This window comes from Carcharhinus amblyrhynchos, chromosome 11 (genome assembly GCF_965287045.1).
Source record: "Carcharhinus amblyrhynchos chromosome 11, sCarAmb.v2.hapA, whole genome shotgun sequence".
Classification (NCBI taxonomy): Eukaryota; Metazoa; Chordata; class Chondrichthyes; order Carcharhiniformes; family Carcharhinidae; genus Carcharhinus; species Carcharhinus amblyrhynchos.
The window spans coordinates 6,330,858-6,357,331 of NC_137334.1; the positions used below are offsets into that span (position 1 = coordinate 6,330,858).

Sequence of the window (26,474 nt, forward strand, 5' to 3'; positions counted from 1 at the left end):
ACGTTTGACATATCTATGGACAGCTGATTGGGATATTCCACACAGATCGTCCGGAAAGATTCAAATATATAAAAATCTAGGGTTACTGAGGCTTTCAGAGTCAGTGACATTGGGTGCACAGCCACACATTGGAGGTGATCTCCAGCCCAATCATGCTGCATATTGTTGTCATGTTGTCCCTTGCGAGGCGGAGCCTCCTGTGGCACTAGAGCTTGGACACAAAGTGGCTGGATTGCTGCTTGTACACTCTGATAGCAGGACAGTGATGGATTGAGGGGGGGTCATTGGGGGTGGAGTGGAGGTGTTGGAGAGGTGGGGGGGGGGCAGTGCGCCCAATTTCAGAAAGTAAAATTCATCCCCTTACAGCTCCAAAGACCAGTATTTTCACCAAGAAAACCTTACACACACTGGTCAATGTTATTCTTTTATTCACCACTGCTGATGAACGTAGATACTTAACAATCGCCAGATGTTCCTATGGATTTTCAAGCTGATGTTCTGTGTTTCCCCCATTGTTGTGGTCCAGTTTCTCACTCTTCCCGTTTGTCAATCAGCTCTAAGACCTGAGCTGTGTTCCGTTTAGCCTGATCCAAGAGGTCAAAGGCCTTCAGTCTAGCCTGTGGAGAAGCAGAGAGATGGTTAACTCCTAATCTGTAAGAAAATGTCATTCTTCAACACAATCTACACACGGGGCAGAATTTTCCCATCCCACCTGCCAGGGGAATTGTAACGGGCAGGACAGTAAATTTGGTGGATCACATAAAGGTTCATCGATCTCCGGCAGGAATTTCCAGCCCTTGTGGTGAGAGCGGCCAGAAAATTCCGGAGTTTCTAGACTCAGACAGTAAGAGTACAGAAAATGACAAATGCTTGCATGTACTGTATCCCTACAAACAAATGAAACATCTGCCCACTTTAATTATACAATTATATATGAAGCTTTGGATTTACACACAAAGCTCTTACGTTTACAACATTGAGGAGATGTCCTTGCTGCACAACGTGGGGTTTATCCTCAGTTATCCCCACTGCAACATGGCAATATTTTCCAGTCTGCTTTCCAGTTGTTCTCCAATAACATTCACATCTTTCAATTATATACCCTATTACATTTTGAGAGTTACATCTGAATCTGTTTCCATCTTTTCAGGCAGGGCTTAAAGTTCACAACAACTAGCTGAATAAAACTCTACAACTCACCACTGGATTTTTGCCAATTACCTTGAATCTATGCCTACAGGATTCTTCTGCCCTGGAAATAATTTGAACCTATTTATCAAAATGTTCAGACCTTCCCTCAGTCCTGTCTAAGAGATTATCCACGTGAGATTAAAACGCTTTCAATGGGCTTCATGAATGGAAGATTTTTTTATGATCATGTTTATAGAGCGAGAGCTCATTTAGATTTTTAGAGGTTTATTTTATTTCATCTTTGTATGGCTCCTGAGGTCTGCCCAAAGTGGAAACTAGCTGAGTTGGCATGGAGGCAATGTGGGGGCATGAGTTAGCATTGCATTGACATGGAGGCTGTGAGGAGCCATGGGGGGAATGTATGGGGGACACAAGTTATCCTTATCTTGGCATGGAGGGTGTGAGGAGTCAGGAGGGGGTAGGTGGGGGAAGTGTTGGCATTTAGTTGGCAAACTGGCCATGGGGAGTGGGGGAAGGTCAAATAGATTTTATTACAATTGGGATCCATAGAACTGAGGTGGGCCTTCTAACCCACACTCAGCGAACTCCATGGCCACCTAAAATCTGCTTCTGGGGTCAGTGGGCTTGAGTTTATCCTGAACTGCTACCCCCAAAACAAAAATTGTGTGAGATAGGGGGATTTAAACAGAGGTGGACTCTGCTGAACTGTGAGTGGTTCACCTCAACAGTGAAAGTCCTTGACTTTTATGGAGAAGGATCCTGTGTAATTCACTTGTTTTATCATCTGCCTCTTTCAAGGATTTTCATACATAAATCACCAGGTTTCTCTCTTCCTGTACCCCCTTTTATAATTAGTTTACACTGTCTATTCACATTCCTCCAAGCAAAATGCATTACTTCACATTATTCTGCTATGTATCTACCCCTTTCACCAGTCTGTCCATACCCCCCCTGCAATCCTGTTCTGTGTTCAAACCCGTGTCCTGTGTTCCATCGATACCTTGGCATTGAACTCCTCCTCTTTGATATCTTTGAGATTAATGATAATGTTGTAATGGGCCCCAAATACTCCCAGCTCTAAAGCTTTAGCCGCCACCTAAAAACAAGACAGAGAGTTCATAGTCAAAATATATTCCAGTGTTCGATTAGATCACAGGCTGGGGGGAAATAAATTAGGTTCTACAGCCTTAAATGGAAATCAGTTTTTAAATGAGCTAGAGGAATCTAGATTCTTCTCAAAGAATGATAAACAGTTATGATACAACAGCGGCATGGCTCCAAATATTAAAGTTTCCATTTGGATGCCATGAGTGATCAACATTTGCTCCCGCCTAGCCAAACCTCCATGTAAACTAACCAAAACTTGTTGGTTATTTCTGAGGAACCAGGGAGACGCCGCTTGAGGGTTTCTTACTCGGCCTGTAACCCGTGCCTACCTGTAGATCAGATTTGCAGGCCAGGTTTCCACATGTTGCCATCTCCCGGAGCACTGGCCACAGGCTGTTCACTTTCTCTGCCAGGGACAGAGGGACGCTGACTGCTTTCTTCAAGCCATCCTGCATCGCAGCTTCTCGCCTGTGAAAGGAAAACAGAGAGATCTGGCTCTTGTCGCCGTGAGTGCTGTTCTGTCGACTGAAAGTGTGCAACTTTGTCGAAGGCCCTCCTAATGCCACCATGGGATGGATTGTAACTTTCCTTGTAATTACTGAGGCTGTTATATCCTCAGTAAAGCAGCAAGTACAACAGTGACAACACTGCAGAACACCTCGAGAATATCCAAATCAGACATTGTCCCAAAATCCACCACTGTAGAGTTACTGAATTATAAAATGATTACAGCACAGTGGAAGACTATTCAGCCCATCTTATCTGTGTCAGCTCACTGCAAGAGCAACTCAATTATTCCTCTCAGCCAACCTTTCCCTGATACCTGGCCTTTTTACTCTTCATGTGTTTATGCAATTTTGAACATTTCAGTTGAATCTCCTTCTCAGCTAGCACATTCCTGATTCTAACCTAAGGCTTCCCAAACCGTAGGTCATGTCTCATCTTGGGATTGTGGGCTGACCACCAGGGTTGAGAGCTCCACCTTAGCAGAAGTGACTGTCAAGTGAAGACTTGTGTTGAGTGTGTTCTGGGATCAGTGTTGAGGTCGCTTTACTTTTGTACACAGGATGCTTAGCTCAGAGGCTGCATCAACTGGGGTCACAATGGGAAAACGTTTGGGGAGCACCGCCCCAAGACCACATCAGAATCTTCAAAAGAGTTGTGGACAAAGCCACTGCCCCGTGCTCAACAACTCTCCTTCCCCCTCAACCAGCTGACAGCTACCCACCCCCCCAACCCTCCCTGCCTCCAAGACCCTCCTTACTGCTCTCATTCAGGAGTTACACCAATCTTCACACATTAAATTGAATTACAGTGGGAAAGAATTTGGGAAACACCGTCCTCACCATTCATTACATAGTAAAGGAGTTCCTCATTTTCCTGTTTTTATTTCCTGTTGCCATTCACCTTAAATATATATCCCACGCTTCTCGGTCCACATTTCCCCCTATTGACAGTATCCCGATCCCTCATTGATCACTTCTATCAAATCTCTCTTCCCAAGAAGAACACTACCAACCTCTCCAATCTATCCATGCAACTGAAATTCCTCATCATTGCATTCATTCTCAGAAATATCTCCTGCGGCTTCACTAAGGACTTAATCCACCTAAAGTGCCCCAAAGAATAGTAGACAAAATTCATGACACCAGAAGACAATAGTACAGGGCTCCGGCGGGGTGGGGGCGTGAATATAGCGCAGGAATCCACATGGAAAAAAGCTCAAGACTCCACAAGGACAGTAGTGCAGTACACTGCGAATATTCTTGGTGTGTCCTGCACTATTGTTCACATGAAATGTCAGCAGGTCAGGTCAGTAAAATCGTCAAGCCGGACCCAATTTCATGAGCTGTGGTCAGCAAGCCATGTGGAGACTCCATTTCTGCTTCCAAAATGAGCAGGTAAATTTAACGGTTAAGGTGACAACTCTATTTTTCATGAGCCACAGCACACATCCAACTGTGTGCTGGATAACACAGTTTCCTGTATATTCATCCACAGGGTCCTGTCCTCTAAAGGAACATATCCAGGCCTTTTTTTGAATGAAACAAAAGTGTGGGGGACATTGGTTGGCAAGTCAACTCTGACCAATCAGCGCACTTCTCTCTAGCGGTATAAATTGTTGCTTCCTTTGAAATTTGGCACTCCTACGAGTGTGACTTACCTTTCCCTTTCTGCTGATGTCGACTTGGGCATCTTGATGGCAGCCTGAAGAAGAGATTGGAAGATCACAAGCTCAATTTATCACGTTCCTCTAGATAGACACACACATTGAGGAATAAGTGGGGATGGAAGAGAACGTGGGCCCAGGGGTAATGCAAAGCCAACTCTTTGTTGCGCAGATTAAGTCCCCAAAATATTTAAAGGATCAAAAACATTGACAGTCTCAAGCAAGCACCTTCAACACGTACTCTCCCTTCCTCTTCCAGAATCCATATAGTAATAGTCAGTACACTGTGCCAGCAGCTGCCTGCACAAAGTCTATCATAACAATACATCAAATTTACAGCATGGACATTAATCAACTAGTCTACAGCAGGGTTTATGCTCCGTACAGATTTCTTTTCACCTTAATTGATCCAATTCACTCAGCATAAAAAGGAGAAAGGTACAGGAGGTCATGTTTTAAAGGAAGTGGTAGCAGAGATAGTGGAGACTTTGGTTGTAATATTCCAAGATTCCTCGGATTTTGGAAAGGTTCCAGTGAATTGGAAACACATCATTATAGTAACATCCCTGTTCCAAAAGGGAGCAAGGCAGGAAGTAGGAAACTATAGGCCAGATAGTTTGACAACTCTGATTGGGAAATTGTTGGAACCCATTATTAAGGAAGTAATAACAGGGCATTTGGAAAGTCAAACACAGTCCATGGTTTTATTAAGGGTAAACCACGTTTGACTAATTTGCTCGAATTCTTTAAAGATATAACAGGCAAAATGGATAATGGGGGTTCGGTAGATCTAGTATATCTGGACTTCCAGAAGGCATTTGATGAAGTGCCACACAAAAGGTTAATATACAAAGTAGGATCCCACAGGGTTGGGGGCACAGTGGTAGCACTGCTGCTTCACAGTGCCAGGGACCAAGGTTTGATTCCCGACTTGGGTCACTCTGCAGCGTCTGCACGGGTTTCCTCTGGGTGTTCTGGTTTCTTCCCACAGTCTGAAAGACATGTAGGTTAGGGTGCATTGGCCATGCTAAATTCTCCCTCAGTGTACCTGGAATGTGGCGACTTGGGGATTTTCACAGTAATTGCACTGCAATGTAAAAGTAAGCTTACTTGTGACACTAATTAATAAACTTGAAAAAGCTTTACCATGTTAGCTTGGATAGAGGTTAGTTAACCAATAGAAAGCAAACAGTAGGAATTAACAGGTCTTTTACAGAGAAATTAAAGACCAGAATCAGAAAAGGACACTAAAAAAAAGTAGTGGGAACTGAATAATGTTAAAAGGACTAGCCTTAAAATTTTGTTTCTAAATGCTTGGAGCATTCGAAATAAAATGGATGAATTAGTTGTGCAGGCAGATGTAAAAATCAAGAACAAAGAACAAAAACAGCCCGGGAAACAGGCCCTTCGGCCCAACGAGCCCGCGCCGCCATCTCAACACCACCAGTCCCCCTCTCCACCCACAACCCTTGTCTAATGTTTTATGGCCATCCACATTGAGGGAAACTGATTTAGGGACAATTTATTCCTGCCAATCAGCCTAACAGCACATCTTTGGGGTGTGGGAGGAAACCGGAGCACCTGGAGAAAACCCACGCAAGCACGGGGAGAATGCGCAAACTCCCACAGACACCGGCCCAAATCCATGTGTCTGCACAGCAATCAGTGATAGTCACTGATCTGTCGTCCTGCCCAGTATCTGGTCCAGTTTAGGCACACACTAACGACATGAAGCACTAGGCCAATCTCGAACAACCAAGAGCAGCCCAAGTACGACCCATCGCGTGTATGCCCCTCGTTGGACACAAGGCGGACCGACTTAAAACCTGTGAATGAAAAGGAAAAAAAAAACATTATTATTGTACCATATCCATTTACCTTACCAGGGACGCCCCAATGCTAATGACCCTTATTTAAAACAATCTCCTATATCCACCCATCTGCAACCCACTCATGTGCCTGTCTAAGTTACTCTTAAATGACTCTACCGTGTTAAAGGGGTATAATATAATTGGGATTACAAAGACATGGCTCTTAGGTGACCAAGGACGAGAGCTAAACATTGAGGGTTATTCAGTATTTAGGAAGGACAGACAGAAAGAAAAGTTGCATTGTTAATTAAAGAAGATATTGATAAAATATCAAGGAAAGATATTAGCACAGACAGTGTGGAATGTGTATGGGTCGAGTTAAGAAACACCAAAGGGTAAAAAACATTCATGGGGGTGGTATACAGACCACCAAACTTTCGTAGTAATGTTGGGAATAGCATTAGACAGGAAATCAGAGATGGTGTGATAAAGGAACATCTGATATTACAGGTGACTTTAATCTGCGTGTAGACTGGGTGGGTCAGATTAGTCACAGTACAGTAGAGGAGGAATTTCTGAAGTGTGTACGGGAAAGATTTATGGATCAATATGCTGAGGAACCAACAAGGGAGCGGGTAATTTTGGACTGGGTGTTGTGCAATGTGGAAAATTAGTTGGCAGTCTAGCTGTGAGGGAATCCTTGGCGATGAGTGACCAACTAAGTGCCATGCAATAAGGTGGAAAAAGTCACCACTGCCGCTGGTGGGATCAATCCCACTTTTTCCATTGACATTGGATTTTGCTGCGATGGAGACTATTCTGCCCTATGCTAGCTCTCTGTAGAACAGTCCAGTCAGCTCCTTTACCTCACTCTATCTCCACAGCCCTGCAACTTTATCTCCCTCGTAAGCAAATCCAATTTCCTTTTGAAATCATTCACTGTCATCACTTGCACCACCTTTATAGACAATAAGATCCAACTCATTACCACCCACCACATAAGAACGTTCTTTCCCACATCATCCCTGCACCTTGTACCCAAAACCTTAAATCTACATTTCCCTAGTTTTTGTACCAGCAGGGTGGCACGGTGGCACAGTAGTTAGCACTGCTGCCTCACAGCACCAGGGATCTGGGTTCGATTCCAGGTTTGGGTCACTGTCTACGGGGAGTCTGCATATTCTCACCGTATCTGGTTGGATTTCCTCCAGATGCTCCAGTTTCCTTCCACAGTCCATAAGATGTACTGGTTAGGTGCATTGGCCATGCTGAATTCTTCCTCAGTGTAGCCAAACAGGCACCGGAATGTGATGACTAGGGAATTTTCACAGGAACTTCATTGTAAGCCTATTTATGGCACTAATAAATAAAAGATTGGGAGCTTTGTCTAACATTGCTGAATATGTCATAATTTTGTATACCTCTAACAAATCTCCCTTGATCACCTTTGCTCCAAGGAAAACAGCCACAGTTTCTCTGACCTAACCCTGGAACCATTCTGAAAAATCTCCACTGCATCTTCTGTAGGACCTTCATACCCTTCTTAATGTGTGGTAGCCAGAAGTGGACGCAATATTTCAATTGTGGCCTAATCAGACTGAATGCCAGTTCTTTATCAATCGTTCATATATCACTCACCATGTAGCTGTTGAATGCGTTGGAGTCATCATCCACCATTGTAATAAGCTCCTTCATTGTCTGATGGAATGGAACAATCAGTCTCCTCATTTGACTGTCCAGATGGTCAAACTGTCGCTTCCCATAGGTCATTAATCCAACCATTGAACCCAGGGCCGCACCCTAGTAAATGAATGCAGATTAATCAAGCAATTCATTGGAGAGAGACAGGCAGAAGCACAACGCAACACTAGTCCAAAGATGTGCAGGTTAGGTTGATTGGTCATGCTGAATTGCTCCTTAGTGTCAGGGAGGTTAGCAGGGTAAATACATTGGGTTATGGGGACAGGGCCTGGGTGGGATTGTCATCGGTACAGTCCGATGGGCTGAATGGCCTACGCCTGCACTGTAGGGGTTCTGTGATTCTACGACTAGTCACAAGGGTGACTGTGAAATTGAATTGAGGATGTATTTTGCAGTACATCTGAAACTTTAAGACACAAACCATGGCAGCCACGGCGGCAGCAACAGATCCTCCTCCAGGGGCTGCGGAACGAGCTCCGACACTTTGGATAAACTCCCGCAAAGGTCTAGAAACCAGACAGTCCTCTCTCTCATCCTGCACCATGTATCTGATGAAAATAAACATACCATACATGGAACAAATCTCCTAAAAACGTTAGGGAGACCATTGAAGATCATATTCTTTAAACATTTCTTTACAGTATTATAAAATACATAGGCAGTTTTCTTTAAATCAACCAACTCTTGAGTTGCAAATATTTTTGTCCCATTCACAGATTACTGCTAGGTGTACATTATGTCACTGTTATTTATTCCAGTCCAGACATTTATATTGATCATTCTGGGGTATTATCTCTAAAGATTGGTGAAGCTAATAACATCATCCTGGTCAAATGGTCAATTTATTGCAGCATGAGTGGTGGTGATAAAGGATGGAGTAGCAGAATGTTGGTTATATGTCAGAATGTCAAGCTTAGCCTCTGTTCATCACTGGCATTCTTTCCTGAAACCTGTTCTGCTTTGTCACAGAGCTGCAGGAGCGGAAACCTAATGGCAAAGATAAAGAGGCAAGTAACATGAGGAATAAAACGTGACACTTTTGAGGATAGATGAGGGTAGCTCAGTGCTATAAATGTCTGTCAGGGAATGTTTACTGATGGATATCAACCGAGAATTGTGTGGTGCTCTGGTACTAAAGCTGTACCATCTTTCCCATTTTCAGTTAGTGAACCAGCTGAGATGTTGGGGGTGATCGTAAGAATGGCCTCTGTCATTACAGTATAGAGTTAAGGTGCAGCTATATACATTGTACTTGATTGCAGACTATTAAGTTTATTTATTAGTGTCTCAAGTAGACTTGCAATAACAGAGCAATGAAGTTACTGTGAAAATCTCCTCGTTGCCACACTCTGGTACCTGTTCGGGTACACTGAAGGAGAATTTAGCACGGCCAATGCATCTAACCAGCGTGTCTTTTGGACTGTGGGAGAAAACTGGAGCACCCGGACGAAACCCACATAGACACAGGGAGAACATGCAGACTCCGCACAGACAGTGACCCAAGCTAGGAATCGAACTCTGGCCTCTAGCGCTGTGAGGCAAAGTGCCGCCCATAGATTTAGGGTTAATAAATTTATGCCTGTGTGGAGATCAAAGCAAAATACTGCAGATGCTGGAGTCTGAAGCACAAACAGAAAATGCTGGAAAATCTCAGCAGATCTGACAGAATATTCTCTCTCCACAGGTGCTGTCAAACCTGCTGAGATTTTCCAGCACTTCCTGTTGCTGTATGGAGATTTCCTGAACATGCTAACTAAATACGCCCCAGACCCCAAGGGATAATGTATTAACGTAGATAAATGCATCTTCATACCTACTGGAACAGAAAAAAAAAACACAAAATGAAGGAAAATTAATTACCAAAGCTCAAAAAACATTTGGGGTGACGCCTTCATGATATCACCTTTCCCTATGGCTGCAAACCCCCCAGTCATAGAATCCTACAGTGCAGAAGGAGACCATTTAACCCATTGAGTTGACATCAACCACAATCCCACCCAGGCCTTATCCTGGTAACCCCATGCATTTAACCCTAGCAAGTCCCCCTGACACTAAGGGGCAATTTAGCATGACCAATCCACCTAACCCACACATCTTTGGAGTGTGGGAGGAAACCGGAGCAAACACACGTAGACATGGGGAGAATGTGCAAACTCCACACAGACAGTGACCCGAGCCAGGAATCGAACTCCACTGTTTTAACATTGTTGGAGTGAAAGCAGTTCTGAAGAAACTCCTAACTATTTGCTCTTAACCCTTCACTCGTGTCCCCTTCAAAGGTCAGCAGATAGTGTTGTTTAGAAATAGCAGTTTTAGTGATTAATAAAAAAGTGCATCACTTACTCAATGATCCTTTCTTTAGCACTGAAAGGAGCGAGAGAATCCAGTCCCAGGCGGCTTATAACCTGCAGTTAAGTGGGTAGAGCAGCATGATAAGGAACACAGAAATAAAGGAACAGAAGCAGACCATTCAGCCCTTCATATCTATTCCTGGCTATTTAAATCGATCGTGGCTGGTCTGCACTATAACTTTGTTTAACCACCATGGTCTATAACATTCAACACTTTTGCCGGAAGGTAAAGGAGGAAGTGACGGCGTGGTGTTACGAAAAACATTAGCATCTTAAATTAATGCTCACTGATTTACTCCCTATCTAGTACAGTAGAATGGAGCTAGCCCACACATGTCCAATATGGAATGGAAGTATCCTATACTTACCTTCTATGTTAGAAAGGGGATGTTCCACATTTCCAGGACAAGCCCAGACTGAGGATGGGCAGAAGGATAATGTATCTTCCCCTGCATTCAAAAGATGTGTCTCAAAGGCACATCAGTGTTTCCTCATGAGAAGTAGGTACATTCAGTATATGAAACGTTGTGTCTATCATAATACATGCAGTTTACTATGAGTATATTATAAATCTGTCAAAGGGTTCATTTATAACATGTGTGGAATATTTCCATAGGATAATTTAAAATATCTCTATTCCTCTGCTATTCTCCATTTTGCCTCAAGTCTCTCTCTCCAGCCTCCCTACATTCCATCCCTGAGCTCTTGTTAGCTTACATTTCATCCCCATCTTCACCTTGTCTCCTTCAAATTCATTTGTCCACCCTCAACCTCCTCGAGCACCTCTTACTTTTCTCTTGGTCTAGCTAATTGTGTGTGACTGAGGTGACTGTGTTAACTGTTTCCTAACCTCAGCACTGTCCTTCTCAGCACTGATGTTAAATTGACATGTCTGTAATTATTGGGGCTATCCCTACAACCTTTTTTGAACAGGCAGGTAGTGCAGGAATCAATCCCCCGAGATTATCTCACACTAACTGCTTTTACATTTTAGGTACTGGTGAACGATTGTTGATGCATTTAAGAGGAAACTAGGTCAGTACTTAATGGAGAAAAGAAAAGAAGGGTATCCTGATGGAGAGATAGGAGGTGTTGTTTAAAGGGTTAATGTTAAATATCTAAATATATAGTCTACATTATCAGTGACGGAAGATCACATGACAACAGAGCATAGATAGAGCTAGTTCTGTGTAGAGCCTTTTGCTATCTGTATTGAACATGGTTATAATGTTCTATAAAAGATAAAGTTTACCTTGCCTCCAGAAGTCAAGGTCATGAATAACCTAATCTAAAACTCTCAATGTTGATAACACAGGAGTTATTTATTCCACTGGTTGGATGATTGCTTTAAGAGCCAGTCATATGATTTGATGGTGGTGTCATTGGGGTGTTTCAGAGGCTCCTGCTTTAGTTTCATTTTCTATTCTGTGCAGGCAACAGTTCTTGCAATAAATCTGTTGTTATTTTGAATCAATGGGGCAAATTTTCCCATTCCGCCCGCCAGTTGAATTGTAGCAGGTGAGGGGTGGGCCATGGAAAGGTTCATTGACTTTGGACAGGATTTTCTGGTTTCAGAGCATGTGCTGCTAGAAATCCCCACCCTACAAACCAGATGTGCAAACCACATCCTTTTCTTTTTGTTTAAAAGCCACAACCCCTAATTTGGTTAGGATATTACAATAGGAGGTGGCCTGTGTGAAACATAAATATTGGCATACCCGAGTGGTCCAAATGGCCTGTTTCTGTGCTGTTGACTTGATGCAAGTTTTAGGTTAGATTTCTAGACATCACTGAATCTGATATTGGAAGTGAAATGGCAAAGTGTCCATTTCCCACGTGGTGTGGGAATGGCAGGGAGATATCTCCATGGATCTGAGATGGATGCGTTTGATTGTTTGACACGACTATTCCTCACATTAATGGACACTAAACTCAGACAAATAAAACTCTGCCTCAGGTTCTGACCAAGACCACAAGAAACTACAAAGAGTCATGAATATAGCCCAGTCCGTCATTCAAACCAGCATCCCATCCATTGACTCTGTCAAAACTTCCCACTGCCTCAGAAAAGCAGCCAGCATAATCAAGGACCCCACTCACCCCGGACATTCTCTCTTCCACCTTCTTCCATCAGGAAAAAGGTACAAAAGTCTGAGATCACGTACCAACCGACTCAAGAACAGCATCTTCCTTGCTGCCATCAGACTTTTGAATGGACCTGCCTTATATTAAGTTGATCTTTCTCTACACCCTAGCTATGGCTGTAATACTACATTTTGCACTCTTTCCTTTCCTTCTCACCTACGTACTCTATGAACGGTATGCTTTGTATAGTGTGCAACAAACAGTACTTTTCACTGTATACCAATATATGTATACCAATCAAATCAATCATCCCCATTTGCAGTTGACACACGAACCAGTCGGACTTTGTGCTCTTCCTCAAGAATAAATAAGTTTTCCTTCTTCATGTAAAATTCTGCTGCATCCATCATGGCTTTCAATGGGATGAGGCCCACAATCTGAGAACCCACGACTGGCAAGTCCAAATCCTGTGAAGAAAATAACATATTACCATGGCAACAATGAAGTACCAACTACATCATGAATGAAGAGTATTCCGATTGACAAATAACCTGACTAAGTCCCATTTGTTCTTTGGTGTCATCTTCTTCCCAGAAGGTTGACTTTCACACAAATAGGTTCTGGAATGTACTGCCTGGGAGGAGGCAGGTATAATTGAGGAGTTCAGGAGGACATTCAATGATTATTTGAATAGAAACAGGGGTATGGGGCAAAGGCAGGGGAATGGCACCAAGCCATGATGCCCTTTTGGAGAGCCTGTGCAGATAGGATGGGCTAAATGGCCTCCTTCTCCCCTCTGCCTTTCCTGCATGGCCTTTACACATTCTGCATTAGTCAACAACGTCCAGTCCATTATATCCATCATCCATTTTTCCCTCTGCTTCCATCTCCTTTGTTTTCTGTCACTCTTCCTCTCCGACACTGTCTGTGTCTACAACCTACTCTATTGATGTGGCCTAAGTATTATATCTTTGTCTCTTTGATATCATGCACTCATTTCCTCTCTTCTCCAGCCATTATCAACACTTCCTCATTAGCCTTTCTGTCCGAGTAGATTATGTGGAACATCTTCCTATATGTCTACATCTCAAACGTATTCAGCTTATCAATGATCTCTTCATTTTTTTTTGCCATTGCCTCCATGGCACATAACACAGATGAAAAAGATGTAGCACCTCAGCACTCTCTTCCTAAGATTCAGGTTCATTTGGGGACTGGGCAGAACAGATGGGGAGAAACTCTTCCCCCTTGTAAAATGGTCAAGAATGAGAGGGCAGAACTTTAAACTGATTTGCAAAAGGAGGAAATGTGACGTGAGGAAACACTTTTTCACAGCAGTAGTTACGTTCTGGAATGTACTGCCTGGGAGGAGGCAGGTACAATTGAAGAGTTCAGGAGGACATTTGATGATTATTTGAATAGAAACAGGGGTACGGGGAAAAGGCAGGGGAATGGCACCAAGTCACGATGCCCATTTGGACAGCCTGTGCAGATAGGATGGGCTAAATGGCCTCCTTCTGCATCATAACAATTGTGCGATTTTCTTTAATGTTAACACGTCCTTCATTCTGACAAAGCTGATCTTGGTCAATGGTATTCACCCTTAGATCTCAAAATCACATCTCCCATTGCTCGTCAGGATCAGCCCAAGGTATGTGAAACCGTACTTGTTCCAGGATATGGCCAGTTCTTCTCAATGTTCACTCCAGCGGTTAGATCTCTGCTTCTCAGCACGGTATTGGTCTTATTCAGGTTCATTTTTAATCCACACCCCTCACCTTTGTTTTCACTTCATTGACAATTTACTCACCTGATTCTACAAACACTGCAGTCTTGTCTGCATATCTCAAGTTATTGACATTCCTAGCGTTATAACCTGCTAAATATTCTATTGTCTCCATATATAGAATCCCTACAATGCAGGAGGTGGCCATTTGGCCCATTGAATCTGCACTGGCTGTCTGACAGAGTATCTTACCCAGACCCTCTCCCCTGCCTATCCCTGTAACCTCACGTTTACCATAGCTAATCCATTGAACCTACACATCTTGGGACATTAAGGGGTAATTTGACCATGGCCAACCCACCTAACCTGCACACCTTTGAAATCCAAAGCTAGCTTCTGTGTAGAGGTTGAACATAACACATCCCTGACTCAGCTCTTTTGATTGGGAATCTGTCTGACAAACTGCTATCAAGTCTCATCACAGCTGATTGATTCCAGTGTAGATCTGAAATTACCCTTTCACCATTGCTCTCAATCTCTGGTACACACCTTTATTTCCTGATGGTAGACTTTAGTAAGCTCCTTCCTATAGTTTATGAAGCAGACATACACAGGTTTTTTACATTTCCGGGTATCTTTCAATTACCACTCTCAAGTTAAAGATCGCTTCTCTTGTTCCTTTCTTGGGTCTGAATCCTGACTAGTTATCTCTCTCTGTTTCTGCCAACTGGTTTAGTAGAATAATTGTAATCACATGGCTCATGAAGCAGATTGCCTGTTCGCTGAACACTCAAATGATTTTTCATTTCGTTGAGAGTTTAATGAACAAGATGCTCAGGTCAGAGTCGATAGTGTGTGAATTTTGTTGCCGAGGTCTGGCAGTATCCCAGCATTAACATTCAGGGTTTTCAGGTGTTCTGTTGATAGCTCAATTCTTTTTCTTCCATCTTCTTGATCACTCCGCTGACTTCTGCCTCAATTATCTCTGCTTCTCCTGTTCCCTCTGACGTCAGTTCACTTCGGTCTCAATTTTATTTAGTTCTCTGATGGACTCCACACATCATTTCTCTACACTTGGTTTTTTTAAAGAGAGGTTTGCCTTCCTTGCTCTATGCAGCCACTATTTGTAGTTTTTCTTCCTCGCTGTTAGTGCTTCAACTTCTTCTGCAATGACCACATGTTGTGCCTCTTTTCTAGTTCTGCGATTCCCTTGCAGTGATTTTCATACCATTTTCCTCTCTCTCCTTTCATGATTTTCTTTTCTGTTCTTCTATATACTTCGTATTTTTCTTTATTGTTAATTTCTGTCTCCTTTCCTCCATCGTCATCACTCTTGGAGCTGCCATCTCTCTTTCTGAGGGAGTGCCTCGGTTACAGAGTGTTTCCCGCTCTGTTTCAACTTTGCCTGATACATTCCTATCATCTCCTCCTCGCTAAACTTCTTGATTCCTGGATTAAAGGTGTTAGCTACCTCCTCAGAATACTTCATCAGCACACCTTCCCCATCAGCCTGCTTACGTTAGGATTTGCTCTTTCATAGGATTTCCAGCATGGTCTCCATCTTTATCAGAAGCAGGCAGAGACTGGGATTGATATCTGTATTTGGGTAAGTGAAGGCATTTTTGATGCTGTTTTTGTACCTCCTGCTGATCAGCAGATTCGATTTCTGTGAACATCTCCTGGTCGCCTCCAGGTGTACAATCTTCTTGCATGATGTTTGAACAACAGATAATTTCTAATGGGTGGCACAGTGGTTAGCATTGCTGCCTCACAGCGCCAGGGACCCAGGTTCGATTCCCAGCTTGGGTCACTGTCTGAGCGGAGTCTGCACGTTCTCCCTGTGTCTGCATGGGTTTCCTCCGGATGCTCTGGTTTCCTCCCATAGTCTGAAAGACGCGCTAGTTAGATGCAGTGGCCGTGCTAAATTCTCCCTCAGTGCAACCAAACAGGCGCCGGAGTGTGGTGACAAGGGGATTTTCACAGTAACTTCATTGCAGTGTTAATGTAAGCCTACTGGTGACACTAATAAATAAACTTTAACTTTGAACAAGTGCCTTAAATTTTAGCTAAGAAAGTTATTTGAAAGGAAGGGTGCATTTTCCTGTTCTTACTGCAATAGCCTGCAGTACATAAAGATATGCTATCAAATAGTGAAGCTATATAGTCTAGCAATAGAAGCTCTATAACACAAACTCACAATGTGTGTTGCTTCTTCCACATTACCTTGGCATCCTTACAGACTTCCTCAAATACAGTGTGCAACGCAGTCACCTCAAAATCCAGAAGATTAGCAGACACCTGGGCAATATTGGCTTCTTCCAAGTACCAGCCGATAGCCTGGACTTTATTCAGACGTCCTGGCTACATAAAACAAAGAATGAGTTACTGAGACATTTTCCAAAACATTATTTCAGAAATTGCTATTGGAACACCCTTCACCTAAATAAGGTTTGAGCTCAGAGTATCATGGCTACCACCTCAATCTTACCAATGCCAGTGACCTGTCTATCCTCAGGATCTCAATCACTGCTGATAGGATCTCCAACCACTTCCCTCATTGCAGCCCCCTTCCCCCTTTCAACTCCACCTCCTTCTGCGTCTACCCTCAGAAATAACGCCATCCCTAAGACTTTTACAGTTACTCATTCACATTCCCAATAGTTTTGCCTTTGAGCCTTATTCACCATGACAGCTCTCTATCAGGCTGCTCACTTCCATTTTTGGTGCCTTGGCCCGACCAAAACCTTTGTTCTCTCTGATCGAGAAGCTCTGTGCCAATGTGAGCCCCTTCTTCCCATCATCAAGTTGGAGTGGCACGTACATGGGAGTGGCTGGTGCACAGCCTGGTTTAGTCAACGTCACCAGACAACACCGATAGACTGCAGACCTCCCTCCCTCAGCCCAACATTGTAGAGTGATCCAGAAGACCAAAGATCTGACTACTTTTCCGTTAACCCCCCCCACCACATTCAACGATAAGTGCCTCTTGCCTTGTTCTCTAATTCCAGTTTTCTCTCATTCTTTCCTTGAGTCCATCTAATTGATGAGACCTGTGGCCTGATACCACCATCCCCATTTAACCAATCCAGATAATATGAACACAAATCCTCATGTAGCTTTTGAACAGTAAAATCAGCCAAGTTGGAAATACCCCATCTTCCTATTCCCACCTTGAATGTTGGGTTAAAATAACTCAGGTAAGCATGTTGGAAGCTGCAAATTGGTTGAAGAACAGGCTTGTTAGGCAATCTTTCCTGTGGCACAATACCTATCAGGGCTCTTTCCAGCAGAATGGCTCATTCTGGATACCATTTGGAGTCTACTTTGAGGAAACTCATATCCAATGGGTTTGATTTTAGCAGGTACACTGACAGCACCAGCTGAGTTAACACTGAATAGCACTGTGGGATCGTTTGGATAGTTTGCTTTGGTTAAAAGACTTCATTTCAAGGTATTTCTGCCTATGTAACTAATTATGCTAAGCCTTTAACGCCAACAACCACACTTTAAAACTCACCTGGAAATTCTGGGATGAGCTTAGAAATTGAAAATACAGTGTTAGCAGAAATGATGCCAATTGTTTATGTAAATTGGAGACTGTGTGCGCCTGGCTCTTTCAATAACATAGGTAAGAATTCATATATTTTAAGTAACAGTTATCTGTTTAATTCAGACTGGTCCTGTGCAGGGTCTGAGTTCAAGTCTGTACAGGGCCTGGCTGTGAAGCCAGTACCTAATTACTCCCTCTCTCTATCTCTTCAGTGAATCAGTCTTTTCAGTTTCTGATGTGTTAATTTTAAATGATGCACAATAAAAGAAGCTCAACTTCAGGCCAGTGTTGCCTGCATCTATTCGAACAGACTCTACAAGAACTAACCTGCTCCTTCCCTCGGCCCTGCTCGCGGAGGTTGAGGGCGATACGATGAGCTTGCTCCTTGGTGCTCAGCAGATTAACATTGTAGGCAATGAGGAAATTTCGTGCTCCGGTTACTGTGGCCCCCCAGCGCGGGACAAAGGTTGCTGGGCCAAAATCCGGAGCCCAGTCAGGGTTCTGCAGCTGCAATGAGACAGGTTAAAATATTACACATCACCCACTGGTCTGAAGGGATCTGAAACTTTGCTAAGGATCCATCTTTATTCTCTTGAATGACCCATCAGAGTCTAAGTGATGTTATCCTGTTTAAGCCCAGTCCCATTGAGGTCCAATCATTGGCCAAGTTAAATTCACCCAAACAAATGCCGGAGTATGGCAACTAGGAGATTTTCACAGTAACTTCATTGCAATGTTAATGTAAGCCTACTTGTGACTCATAAATAAACTTAAACTTGCATTTCCACTAATCTTCCCTCATGAAGACGTCCTCAGTAACCTCCATGCATCTGCTTCCCTCTGTTGTTAATTTAACATAGAGCCTCAAAAGCACTTCTGCGACGCCTGCCGGTAAATCATGTTAATCCAACTCACCCAGGTTCCATTCTGGGGACCCAGGGGTTTGAATCCCACCACAGCAGATGGTGGAATTTGAATTCAGTTTAAAAAAATCTGGACTTAAGAAGCTACTGCTGACCATGAAACCATTGTCAATTTGTCATAAAAACCCATCTGGTTCACTGATGTCCTTTAGGGAAGGAAATCTACTGCCTTTACCCGGTCTGGCCTACACATGACTCCAGACACACAGCAATGAGGTTGACTCTCAACTGCCCTCTGAAACGGCCTAGCGAGCCATTTAGTTCGAGGGCGACTGGGGATGGGCAACAAATGCTGGCCGGCCAGTGACACCCGTGTCCCATGAATGAATTAAAAATGACCCCTCCCAAGCAGCACCTTACGTACCTATCAGTACCTGTGCTGACAATAAGTCCTGCTCTTTTGCTCCCCCAGAAAGTGTCGAGAATTCATCCATCTCTGTTGTTGGACTCATTCCAACAAGGTTTTGAAACAATGGAGGATATGGGTGCAACACTTACACAGCACCTTAGACACATCCAAAAAGTTTCACTTACAATGGCTTGTTCTAAATGTTGTGGAAGTGCTGGTGTTGGACTGGGGTGGGCACAGTAAGAGGTCTCCCAACACCAGGTTTATTTGGAATCACGAGCTTTCAGAGCACTGCTCCTTCAAGGAAATTTGCTCTAAAGTGCAGCCACTGCACTGTTTCTTGATATAAACAGCAAGGAGATGAGCTATTTATTGTTATTGCTGGCTGAAGTGGGCTGGAAAAGACAGTACAACCCATCTATCTGGTCCCAAAACCTAATAGCTCTCAAAATCCTCAACTGACCACTCAACCCTCCCATACATTTCCCACCCTTATTCTCCCACGCTATCTCCTTGTTTGGTCTCCTCCACCCTATTATCAACCCCCTTCCTCTTCATCAAATCATCAAGTCGCAACTATCATCTTCCCTCTCCAAGGCCTGGGTCTGTGCCCCTGGTTCAAGAGTTTGTAGCAATCTCAAAGATAGTATCAGACTTCCATTTACCCAATCCTCAAGAGTCTGAAATATTTGAGGATGGCTAGCACCTTCTCTGAACAGTGGTACTTTTCATCTCAATCCAAGCCTCCAGAACAGGCCTTTTGACCTCAGTTTAAAGTCTCATCTTGGGAAGAGTGTTACCGACTATGTCAAGTCGAGGGCAACGACCAGAGTGAGATGGCCGGAAACATTTCAGATTCTAGACAGTGCTGAGCCAAAAGGTAATAAACCCCCTGAAACGTCCAGGCGGATGGAGTGAGGTTGATCCCTCCCACACTCAGAATAATGGTGGCTTTTAATCGTTCCTCATTTCTGTACCTTCTCCCGTAGACCTTCATATTCACCAGTTCGAATGCTGGGCAGTGTTCTGCGGCGTTCATCGCGAGCTGCTTCTGCATATAAATACACTGCCGGAAGAGTAACATTGGCATCAGAACAAACACGTTAGCTTGGGCAAACCTACAGAGGCAGTGAGCCTGATTTTGTTTTTAGGGCTGTTCTCTCAGACTACACGTGGAAACATGAGCCTCCCACAGGCCTGATGACAGCTTCTTGCAGCCTTCCCTCAACATCCACGGCTCTGATTGTGACACAGATCCCTTAACCTCCCTACAATCACCACTGACACACAGCAGCGACCCCTGACTGCTCCCAGCCAGCTCGACTGTTGGACAGGAGTTATATCCAAAACTGGGACTTTACGCTTATGCTCAGCAGGGCATTCCTGTGTCCATGGCCTTGTGGATACTCTACCTGCAGGCGAGCTCCTGACACCCTCCCTGGTTCCCTGTTAATATCGGGGCCTATGTGTCAGCATACAGGCAAACACACAGCCCATAAACATGGCCAACTGGGCAGAACATGAGTAAACACAACTAGACTGCACACACACACACACACACACAGCTGGAGAAGTGTGACACATGGTGTTCCTGAGAGATCTGTTCTAGGCTTTAGTTTTTTACCATGCATAATAATAACTGGGATGAATAGAGAGATGCTTATCCAAGTTCGTAGTTGGCACTAACTTAGGAGAGACAGTGGGCAGAATTTTCTGGTCCTGTACGCCTGCCACGGGAATCGTACCGGGAGGGACACAGAACATGCAAAGGTCCGTTGACCTTGAGTGGGATTTTCCGATCTTGGGGCAAGTGCGGCTGGAAAATCCCGCCCAGTCAGTTTTATAGATAGAAACAGGATGATGCAAAGTGACATGAAAATAAAAACGAGGGACAAAACTGGTAGATGGATCTCAGTGTGAGGAGGAGAGATGCCATCCACTTTGGGACCACAGAAGACAAAGTAGAATGCTTTGTAAGCATCAAGAGACTCGGAACTGTATAGAAACAGAGAGATCTGGGTGTCCATTACATAGCTGACAGGTATAAAAAACAATCAAATTAGCCAAAGGATCATTGGTTTAATCGCTAGGGAGTTTAATACAAAGGCGAGGAAATAATGGTCACCATTCTCTAGGAAAAGAAACAATGCTACCGCCAGTGGGAAAATCGCTGTGTTTCCCACACACCCGAGCAGCAACAATCAGGCTTATTCATGAGCACTTGAAAATTTTTTTGGAGAGGGTGAGGCATTGGCCTGGAGAGGGGCAGGGTCTAAACACACTGACAAGTCTTGCTGTTCAAGGGTAGCACAGTGGTTAGCACTGCTGTCTGACAGTGCCAGGGACCTGGGTTCAATTCCATACTTGGGTCATTGTTTGTGTGGAGTTTGCACGTTCTCCCCGTGTCTGCATGGGTTTCCTCCAGGTGCTCTGGTTTCCTCCCACAGCCAAAGATGTGTGGGTTATGTTAATTGGCCATGCTAAATTGCCCCTTAGTGTCAGGGGGAGTAGCAAGGTAAATTTGTGGGCTTATGGGGATAGGGCCTAGGTGAGATTGCTGTTGGTGCAGGCTTAATGGACCCCCTTCTGTACTAGAGGATTCTATGACTCAAGTCTTGCTCGCTGCTGGCTGTCCCTGGAAAGGGAGCGCACAGTGTCCACCAGCCTGCTCGAGATCTTCCATACCCGCTGGACACTGCGCGGACTGAGGTGATTTCTCAGCCCCCTTTTATCACACTTTGTTTTGATGTTTGAAGTTTACTTTGAGAATCTGTTTACTTTGACGCAGCATCTCTTTAAGGGGCTGCCCTTTATTTAACCCTCAATCTGTTGATCTTGTTTATTTGGTTATTCAAAAGAAGCAGAGCTATTTGTGTGGACCAGCGTTCACCCCTTTGGGGCCTAACCTTTCCCCCTTATAATTTATTTGCTTTTCTCCGATGTACTCACCAGGCACTTGTAGTTTCTCTGCAAGCCGTCTCCCAAACTGATTGGCACACTGTACACAATCCTCCATACTGACATTACGGACCGGGATGAATGGACAAACATCCAAAGCACCAATTCTGGGATGTTCACCTGACATCAAAAATCACCAAATTCAATCAAAGAAACAAAACATCTTAATCTCCCAAAACTGTGTCAGTTGTAAAAGAGCAAATAACTCACTGAAAACAAATGTCCAAAACAGGACAATGACCCCAAACATTCCCAGTTAAGAGGAGGAATATCCAACTATCCAGCTTTTGGGCTAAACTTTTCTGCCATTCCTGCTAGCAGGATCTGCCAGTCCCGTCAAGTTACCCCCACCCCGAGCATTCCCCACAGGCAGAGGTGCACCCTAGCGTTCACTCCCTGCCTTGCTCCCTAGAGAGTCTGTTCCTCACCCAGGCAGCCTTCCCACCTTCCCTTTTCTCCAGTGTCCCATCTCCGCTCCACCTTTCTGCCCCTTGCCTGCTTGTCCAATTGGCACCTGATATGAGTCAGGTTGCGAGTGGCCCCCAAGAAGGTCAAAGCAGCATCTAACCCCCCCGCCCGCCCCCCATAGCTGTGGAAAGTGTGAAGCTTACCAGGTGGACACCATTTATATACAGTCCTAAAAATAAATGCTCTAATTTCTGACTGGTGGGAAACCTCATTCCAGCGAGGTGGCATTTTAATGAGCACGAATGAGATGCTAATGATTGCAAAAGGGGTTCCTGACAATGTTGAACAGGAAGCTGAACCTGCCATCAACCCACCTTCAACACGCTTTTAACCCATCTGTATCCCACCTTCAACACGTTTTTAACCCATCTGTATCCTGCCTTGAACACTTCCATGAATTAGACAAACTTCTGAAATTGGAATTTTTTGAAGCATTTGAAAAGCTATCCGTATTGTGGCTTAGGGACGACCAACATTTTAACCCACAGAACCTTCATCACTATAATGGCAGGGCGGCTCAGAAACAATTTACTAATGAAGTTAAAGATGCTAAATATTATTCCATAATAGTTGATGCAACACCAGATCTGAGTCATGTGGACCAATTCACATTAATCTGGAGATATGTGACCAGTGATGGTGAAGTTGAAGTGCGATTTCTCGGTTTTGTCCAGCTACAATCCAACATTTCTCAGTGTCTGGAAACAGCGGTTTTGGAAATCATTGCAAATCTCGGGTGCTCATTCCACCCTGCACTGGCCTGGCCACACATCGATGGCAGTGGCTGACTTTTCCATCATTAGTAAGTTCCATGTTTGCTCGCTTCAAGATTCACATCACAATAATGACCATCTTTACCATCATTCTGACACGAGGTCAGCTTGGATTTCAGTTCAGCAATTATTCACACAGGCGTGTTTTTACAAGTTAAAAAGCACTAAGGCAGGCTAAGCAACAAGCAATTTGTGTACTTTTGTGGCTTGCACCTTTGTGTTCTGTGGGGTGGAGGCGTGTGTTGGGGGAGAGCCGAAATTAAAGTGAGTGTGGGGCTCCTAACACAAAATGTAAATCCGCCACTGATTCACAGACACACACAGGCACGGACAGATACACAGACACACACAGTCGTACGCACGCACACACAAACACAGGTGCACACAGGCATGCACGCATGCACACACACAGGTGCGTGCACACAATTAGACCCACAGATCAATGAAACAGGTGTGTAGAGGGACACAGTTGGGAGAGAGGAGGAAGTCCTTGGACTGAATGTCAAATTGTAAACATAGCTACAGATTGCACAGAGTGCTGAAGCTCTGTAGAAGGCCACATAACAGAATTTCCCATTTACTTTAGTATCAATGTACCAATAAAGCAGATAGCAAAATTTGCCTAATGTCCTCACAACAAGCCAGCGACCAGCTCACCTCGGTGTGTGGTCATGTCAATGAGTTGAGAGGCCACCTGTGCAGCATTCAATGCTCCTTCCACAGCAGCCTCTGGACAACCAACAAACGTATAGACAGTCCGATTGGTGGAGGGACCAGGATCCACGTCCAATAGTGAGCAGCCATCAGTCCGTGAAATGGCGTCGGCAATGGCATCAATAACCTACCGGGTAGAATCCGTTAAACCCATTTACCCAGAGCCACAAGGTGAATCCTTTACAGGTACAATAGTGCAAAAACAATGTGGAGCTTTCAAACACAAGACGAGCTGGATACAATCTGGGCTTACGCTCCAGAAAATCCTGTGCACTCCCCTGCCATCTTCCTGCCTCCACACCGATTAAACCCAGCCTGCTGCCAATTGAAAATTAGCCCCCCCTTAAGGTCTTCTTCTTGCTGCCACCTGTGTTAACCCTGTCAAAATAACATAAAAACTAACCCAGTGCCAGGGCCGGTCTCACCATCTGCATGGCACAACGAGCAAACCCTTGTATGTGGCAGTCTTAGGGACTTCATGGAGTGCTCCCTTGTTCAAAAGCACTCAGTGCCCGATGGGGTAATGGTGGGGTTGAGGGTGGGGTGTATAAAGGTCACTCCCTCCTCACTCTCTGCCATGTTCCTGTAACTCACGGGTTCCAGCAATGGTGCTGCCACTCAGTAGATCCGCCAACCTGTGATTGGCTCTTGGTGGGCAGAACTCCAAAAAATCTATCAAAGCTGTTACTCAAACACACTAAAATACCCATTCACAAAAACCATTCAAAACATATTAAATCATCTCAACCCATTGGCAATGCAGACAAACACTAATTCACCTTCTACATCAGGTCAGTTTACCTTTGCAGGAGAGAGCCTTTTAACAAATCACTGCAGGAGAAACACATTTAACTTAAAATACACAGTTAACGTATCATAATCTAACTGGTGAAACAATTCTCTTGTTGTATTTCAAAGCTGCATATGGGCTAATTACCCGCATCCTTATCCCACACCTGTGGAAATTGCTGGAATTGGGAATGGAGATGGGAATCCTGGGAGCAGGCCCCATCTGCCTTTTTTTTGAAAGGGCTCCCAAATTGGGCCCAACTCAGCAAACATCTGGGCCTACGTCACTGGCTCTCAGAGCAGAAGGCAATATTTCTCTCCGTAATCTCTATCAAAATCTTTAATCATCCTGAACTCCTCAGCTAGGTTACACCTTAACCTTCTACACTCAAGATTAGCTTAATCAGTGCTCTGGTTTCCTCCCACACTCCAAAGATGTGTGGGTTAGGTGGATTGGCCATGCTAAATTGACCCTTAGTGTCAGAGAGTTAGTAGGGTAACAAATAGGGTTATGGAGATAGGGCCTGGGTGGGATTGTGGTTGGTGCAGATTTGACAGGTCGAATGGCCTCCTTCTGCACTGTAGGGATTTTATGATCTATGTAACTTGGCCTCATGATTTAATCATTTTAATTCATTATTGCTTGTCATCGACACAGGTTTCAGCCAGGCCTAATCTATGTTAATACAGTTCAGGACTTCAAACCCCAGCCTAGTCTCTTGCCCAAGGATAAACTGGCTACGTTGAAATGCAATGTATTCTATTACCCAGTATCAACATCCTTCATCTCAATGAACACAAATTTGACAAGAAAATCATGAATGTAAGATTTGGTATGAGGGACAGAGGTGTCTGTTAAAGTGATTGTTCCAGCCTGCAGTGTGGTATAGCAGCAGGGTGGCCATTCATTCCTGAGGCTGTATCTGGTGGGTATAAGGTCAGGGTGGTGGTGGGAGGGGAGTGGTGGTGGGAGGGGAGTGGCGGGGGAGCGGCACAGGCTAACATTTCCATCAGCTCAATAAACCAGTTGCACAACAAAGTCCAAGAGAGAAAGCAAGCAGTGTTTATCTATCAGACTGAGATTCTCACTTCAGTGTCACCACACTCAGATAGCCTGGTCAGAGATCCTTCCATTTTCACTGATTACGGCACTCAATCTGTTTACTGCATAAGAATGAGTTTTCGATGAACATTCAGATCAATGCTTACACTCTGGTTTATAACTGCACCTTCTCCCAGAGTCTTTGCCACCTGTAATTATTAACCCACAGTCAGTGAGGTATACACACCTCTGATTAATAATCCTCAGGATTCCTGTGTGTCCATTATTACTTAACATTCCTTCCCCCTCCCTCCTCCAGAATGTGCGTTTGCAATCTGTACCATGTCCTCTTAAACCTCCTTTGCTAAATGTGCACATTACACTAATGGATAATCATGTTCGCAATTTCAGGCATCACTATAGGCTCCATCCGCACTTCTGAGATAGAGTGTGTGCTAGTTAGTGTCCATCAATCCCGCCAAATATTCCAAGGGGAGGTACAGCACACGTTACACTGTAAAGTTCCTAAGGACTGCCCCCATCACTTTGTCCTCCACTTTGGCAGGAGAAATAGAGAGAGATCACAAAAGTCAATAGTACAGAAGGATTGGTGTACAGTGTTGGTCTCTGGAGAAAGGATATAATTGTATTGGAAGCAGTTCAGAGAAAGTTCACTCTCAGTGGTTAGCACTGCTGTCTCAGTGCCAGGAACCTTGGTTTGATCCCAGGCAGGGGTCACTGTTTGCACATTCTCCCTGAGTCTGCATTCGTTTCCTCTCACAGTCCGAAAGACATGTTGATTAGG

General features: G+C 44.2%; 1 protein-coding gene across 1 annotated transcript in view; it reads right to left on the minus strand.

Moving 5' to 3' along the window:
- Positions 1-411: 411 nt before the first annotated feature.
- ftcd (formimidoyltransferase cyclodeaminase) overlaps positions 412-26,474 on the minus strand; it is a 29,770-nt gene continuing 3,707 nt past the window's right edge. Inside the window, exons 2-14 of the mRNA XM_080198506.1 lie at positions 23,782-23,965; positions 21,875-22,003; positions 19,903-19,991; positions 17,981-18,160; positions 16,327-16,464; positions 12,713-12,844; positions 10,285-10,346; positions 8,363-8,489; positions 7,879-8,040; positions 4,424-4,467; positions 2,589-2,727; positions 2,153-2,248; positions 412-617 (exon numbers count right to left, since the gene is read on the minus strand). Of these exons, the coding sequence (XP_080054632.1) occupies positions 531-617; positions 2,153-2,248; positions 2,589-2,727; positions 4,424-4,467; positions 7,879-8,040; positions 8,363-8,489; positions 10,285-10,346; positions 12,713-12,844; positions 16,327-16,464; positions 17,981-18,160; positions 19,903-19,991; positions 21,875-22,003; positions 23,782-23,965 (1,569 nt within the window). The 3' untranslated portion in view covers positions 412-530. The remainder of the gene's footprint in view (positions 618-2,152; positions 2,249-2,588; positions 2,728-4,423; positions 4,468-7,878; positions 8,041-8,362; positions 8,490-10,284; positions 10,347-12,712; positions 12,845-16,326; positions 16,465-17,980; positions 18,161-19,902; positions 19,992-21,874; positions 22,004-23,781; positions 23,966-26,474) is intronic.